A 5433-nucleotide genomic window follows, 5' to 3' on the forward strand; every position below is an offset into this window, starting at 1 on the left:
TCTACTTATCCTCTTTTGTTTACCCTTTATCCAACAGTGCATTTGATTTTGCTTGCTAAGACAAAAACACACTTGAATGTTGAAACTTCCTATCTCAAAGAAAAAGACCTTCTATCAAATAAAAATATTGTTAATTTTGCCAACTTTATGTAACTTGGATAACAAAATTGCTGATAATTAACTTCTTATACATATTACAACATTTATATAACTATTCTCCCTTTTGGCTCATCTATCTTTATGAAGAAAAGACATTTTAAAAATCTCTGAAAAATTAAGACTGAGGTGATTTATTAATCTTGTTAAGAACTCTGATGCAAAGCATAGTAAAAGACCATAGATCAGTAAATAAACCATGGCTTTTGGCCACTTAACAAGTGCTGCTATAGTAGTACTACCATTAAAACAGATTCATTCACAATTTGAATAAGGTAGTCAAAATAATAAGAGAAAAGGTTTATTCACTTTTCTATATCAAAAGTTAATAAAGTTGACTTAAACACTACCAATCTTCAAAAGGATTTTTAAAAATTACAATTAAATCCAATGAGATTCAGAGAATAGATTATTAGGTTTTGAAAACAAGTCATGGTTCCTATTCCACAGAAAACTTTCCTTTGAATGGTATGAATTTGCAAAGCTGCAGACTTCATTATAGGCCTTGAGTCACTTAAATTTACATAGGTTATTATTATCTGTAAATATACAATATAAACAAAATTGCACATACATGGCATGTTAGCTTTGTTCTTCAAAAAAAAGGCAACTCATTAATTAGCTAAAGATAGTTTGGCTGACAAAACAAAAAGGCACATCTGAAAAAGATTCATGCTAAAGATACAAAGCCTTTGTATCTTCTCTTCCCACTCCCCCACAATGGGTGGGTAATCTTTGTTCACATTCTGCCAAAACAAAATAAAGAGAGTACATTCTGATATCTTTGTTTTAATTTTCATTCCATTTTTCCTTTTAGTCACCAACCATAAAAATGGCATTTAAGACATGACATTCAAGAGTTTGAGCACATGTAGGAGTTATTCACAACATTCCTAGATACAAATAAAACTAGAAAGTGAGTAGCCAGAAAGTTTAAAAAGGAGTAAAACTATATCCCTATACTAGTGTAAATTCATTTCCTTAAAAAGGTCTCTAGAAGATAAATTTGAAGAATTCCTGAAATGCACTTTCTCTCCAGTGCAAACAATAGTTAAGTTAATTTAATGTACAAACATATATTACAAAATACAAATTTTTTATACTGGCCTAATCACTGGTAGCACTGAAGATCCAAGACACAGTCACCTGAAGGACTTTGTGCTTTAAAATAATTTTATTTTCCCAATTTTTGAAAGCTCTTTCATCAGTAGCAATTTTATAAGAGAATTATTTGCAAAACTACTAAAATCCCTTGTCTTGTTTTGAATAAATAAAAAAAGGAAGTTTACAAATACAATTCCAGTGTCAATGACTAAATATGGCTAAGGTCACTGAGGAGTTTCTGCATGTTCTAACAAGGAAAATCTGTACACCGGACAAAGATCTCTTTTGTAAGTCTTTGGTGGCAGTTTTGGTAAGTGAGGACTTGAATTCTGTCTTGGTGGGATAGGGGGAGCTTGAGAATGAGCAAGATTATTTTGACTGGAACTGAGCACACAGCGATGTGGCACCCTTGGAGAGGGTGTGCTTGGAGGAGTATTTGGTGAGTTTGGACATGTACTGGCTTCCCGAAACCATTCTGGATCTCTGTGAGTGTGTCCCATTGGTGGTGGCTGAAAATTAAATGGATAGTTTATAAAATGTTCAGGAGGCCGAAGAGGTACTGGTAGAGGAGTCTCAGGAAGAGGATCTCGTGGAGGTGGTGGTGGTAGGCTAGGCAAAGGCCCTTCAAATGGACCACTGTAAGCAGAAACTCGAGGCTTTATCTTTGGAGGTGGTGGCTGCCTTGGTGGAATAGCAGGAGGATCATCATCATATTTCATATTTCCCTCAAAAGTTTAAAAAAAAAAAAGTGATAAATCTTATCACTCATTTGTAAAGACATAATACTTGTTGACCAGACTATTTATATCTCTGCTATATAGAAAAATACTTCAAAAGATAATTCTATCATGTCTTAAAAATTAAAATGTGATGGAATGTGTTTTTAAACAATGAAATCATAGATCTGAACTTCTATTGCTTTCCTAGCCTTCCTTCATCCTTTCCAAAATGTGGTTTAAATATCAGAGTTGTGATTACCTTATAGGATAAAAAATAAGAGATTTTCCTATGTGGCTTTACAAATCTGAGAATATATAACCTTATATCCAACTATCTTGACTTATTTATGAAGACTTTTAATTGAGATGAACTATTGTCACAGAACCAGCACAGAAATAAACATAATACACAAAATTCAAGAAAAGGTAAGGACAAAGTCCAGGATTCTGCTACTAGGTATCTAGAGTTATAATTTGGAAATTTTTGTAATTTATAACTCAAGCCATCTGTATCTCTAGCTGATAGAACTAATACTCTTTTGGGAGTCAGGGGATTGTCAGTTGGGGAGCCACCAAGTTGTAGCCAATTAATTCTGCAGAAGTGAGTTGGTCTTCAGATATGTCTGGGGAGCTGGATTATGACAAGCATGTTCTGTTGGAGGTTGAGAAGGACACATATGAATAATGGATTTCTTAGCCAAACTCAAAAACTTTAGGATTCCAACCAAAGATTCTAAAGGTTAATAAAAATATATAATAAAAAATTTCAAAACCATAACTGATAATATACCGAGTCAACAGATATTTATTAAGTGCTTACTATATATAAAACATGGTGCTAAACACTGAGAATAGAAAGGTAAAAACTTGGGCCTTGTACTCAGGGAGGTCATATTCTAATGGGGAAGGAAATATGCAAACTATTACGTACACAGAAGATACATATAAGATAAATTGGAGATTGTTTCAAAGGAAAGGCAGTAGTACTGGAGAGGAAGAGGAAAAGACCTCTTATAAAAGGTGGCACTTGAGATCAGTCTCTTAAGAAATCAGAGACGACAGAGAACATTCCAGGTGTGAGGAACAGTCAAAGAAAAGGTACAAAGACAAAAATGAAATTTTGGGGAGCTATGTCTTATTGGAGAAATAACTTGTACATAAATAACTCTATATACAAAATATTTAAATATATATATATAAATAAATATTTCTTTTTTTTTTTTTTAAACTAACTATTTCTGAAACAGTATTTATAACCACTGAAAGGATCAGTGAACAGCTCATAAAGTAGTAGAGTCAAATTCAAATAGAAATGGGTACCACTAATCCATACATAAGCAGTTCCTGTGGTCATATGCTAACTTAGTTTTAAAATGTAATGTTAACTATGTTACTTATTTTGTTACATATTTTACATTTTAATCTGCTTCACATTGCATTAGAGAGTATTGTGGGCCCATGCATCAATTTATCTGACACCTCTAAGAAAGAAGATGATAACTGAGCAAAGTTTTGAAAAGAAACAAGAGGTGAGGTGGGGATGCAGTCTAGGAATGAGAGGGAAAGCCCATGCAAAGGTACAGGGATGGGAAATGGATGGTTACTTGAAGGAAAATAGCCAGAAGCCTAGCTTGGCTGTTGAGTGAGTTGCAAAGGTCAGGCAGGGCTAGATTACAAAGGGCTTTCTTTGCTTAGTTATAGAGTTTATGGACAGGAAGAATACTATGGTTAGATCTACACTTTAGGAGAGATAGGAGACATGAGGCAGGGAGAATGATAAGAAGTTACTGCAAGAGTCTAGGTGGTGGTCATATTAGTATGAAGAAGGGAAAAGATGCAAGAGATACTATAGAGGAAGTACCAATCAGTTTTCACAACTGACTAACTAGGTAGTAAATAAAAAATAAGGAATTGAAGATGACACCAAGATTTTGAATCTATGTGACTGGACAAAGGATGATATCCTCAAAGAAATAAGGAAGCTTGGAAGTGGGATGGGTTTGAGGAGAAGAATAATGAATTCTGATTTTGTCTTGTTATAAGATTATTGGTCTTGCTGAGCATGTCTTTGTTTGGCATATCTCATTTGAAATATCCAATGGACAATTGGAGATGTAAGACTGAAGCTCAAGAAATAGGCAAAGGCTATATATATTCAGAGTCATTTTTGTAGAGATGATAGCTGAAAACACAGGAGCTGATGGTACCAGCTGCCATCAATCAACTTATCACATTAGCTTCTAAAGTCTTTCATAACCTAGCCAAAACCAACCTTATTCAACTTTACATAATACTACCTTTTCCATGCTCTATAGCCAAGCTGGCACAGAGGTTAAGAATATAGAGAAAGAATAGAAGAAAATCTAGGACAGGACTTGAGGCTATATTCTCAGTTTGGGAAAATGAAATTGATAAAGCAATTTATCAATTGATAAAGGAATGATAAAGGAACATTATAAAGGAAAAAAAATACAGTAAGTTTAAAAAAGAGAGACTGAATAAGATAGGAAAGTCAAGAGAGCATGAATATCCAAAGAGGATAAAACTATACAGGAAAAGATTGTTAACTATGTCAAAATGTTGCAGAGGTGAACCAAAAGGGTTAGAATTGAAAGAAGGGCAAGTAACAGAGCATCAGTAACTTTAAGGGGAAGAGTTTTTAGCTGAGTGATGTAGAAAATTGCAAAGAGATGGCAAATGAGGGGAAAGAAGAGAAGAGGTAGTGAAAAAAAACAGGTATTGATACCTTTTTCTAGCTTTCTGTCTTTGTTAGGGAAGAAAACTAGTAGAAGCTTGAGGGCATGTTGTTGTTTTCTCTTAAGACATTCAAGAGATTTTGACATGTTTGTAGGCAGCAGGAAAAAAAACCCCCACTATATACACCCATATAGAGATATAAATGTATGTTTGTATATGTGGAGGGGAGAGGTGAGAGAGAGAGAGAGAGAGAGAGAGAGAGAGAGAGAGAGAGAGAGAGAGAGAGAGAGAGAGAGAGACAGAGACAGAGAGAGAGAGACAGAGACAGAGACAGACAGACACAGAGAGAGAAAGAAAGGGGGAGGGGAAGACAGGGGGAGAGAGAACAGGAGAAGGAGAGAAGAGGAGAGGATGAGAAGGAGAGCAGAGGATGAGAATGAGAATAATTATTGTGGGGGACAATCTGCTCCAGAAGAAGACAGGAACAATGTTAGTCTTAGTGGAAGAAGATTCAGAGACTGAATGAAGTAAAGGAGAAAATAAGGGCTGATATCAAGGGTTGATAAGATGCTAAGATTATGCAAAGAGAGTTCATGGCAAATGGCCTCTACTTTTTAAGTAAGTTATGAAAAGCAAAGTCTTCAGAAAAAAGGGAAGGAGAGAGGGGATAGGATGGAAAGTTTGAAGAGAGAAAAGAAGGTCTAGAGCAAGTTCTGTATAACACATTCTCTGTATTAGCAGTGTTTTGAAAATCAAA

At 34.8% G+C, this 5433-nt stretch overlaps 1 protein-coding gene and 1 pseudogene across 1 annotated transcript in view; both read right to left on the reverse strand.

The window, feature by feature from the left end:
- Positions 1 to 267: 267 nt before the first annotated feature.
- LOC141552834 (son of sevenless homolog 2 pseudogene) lies at positions 268 to 1994 on the reverse strand (annotated as a pseudogene).
- Positions 1312 to 5433, reverse strand: part of LOC141556522 (son of sevenless homolog 2-like) — a 95368-nt gene continuing 91246 nt past the window's right edge. Inside the window, exon 21 of the mRNA XM_074290736.1 lies at positions 1312 to 2073. Within this exon, the coding sequence (XP_074146837.1) occupies positions 2022 to 2073 (52 nt within the window). The 3' untranslated portion in view covers positions 1312 to 2021. The remainder of the gene's footprint in view (positions 2074 to 5433) is intronic.

Source organism: Sminthopsis crassicaudata, chromosome 2 (assembly GCF_048593235.1).
Source record: "Sminthopsis crassicaudata isolate SCR6 chromosome 2, ASM4859323v1, whole genome shotgun sequence".
In the NCBI taxonomy this organism is placed as follows: Eukaryota; Metazoa; Chordata; class Mammalia; order Dasyuromorphia; family Dasyuridae; genus Sminthopsis; species Sminthopsis crassicaudata.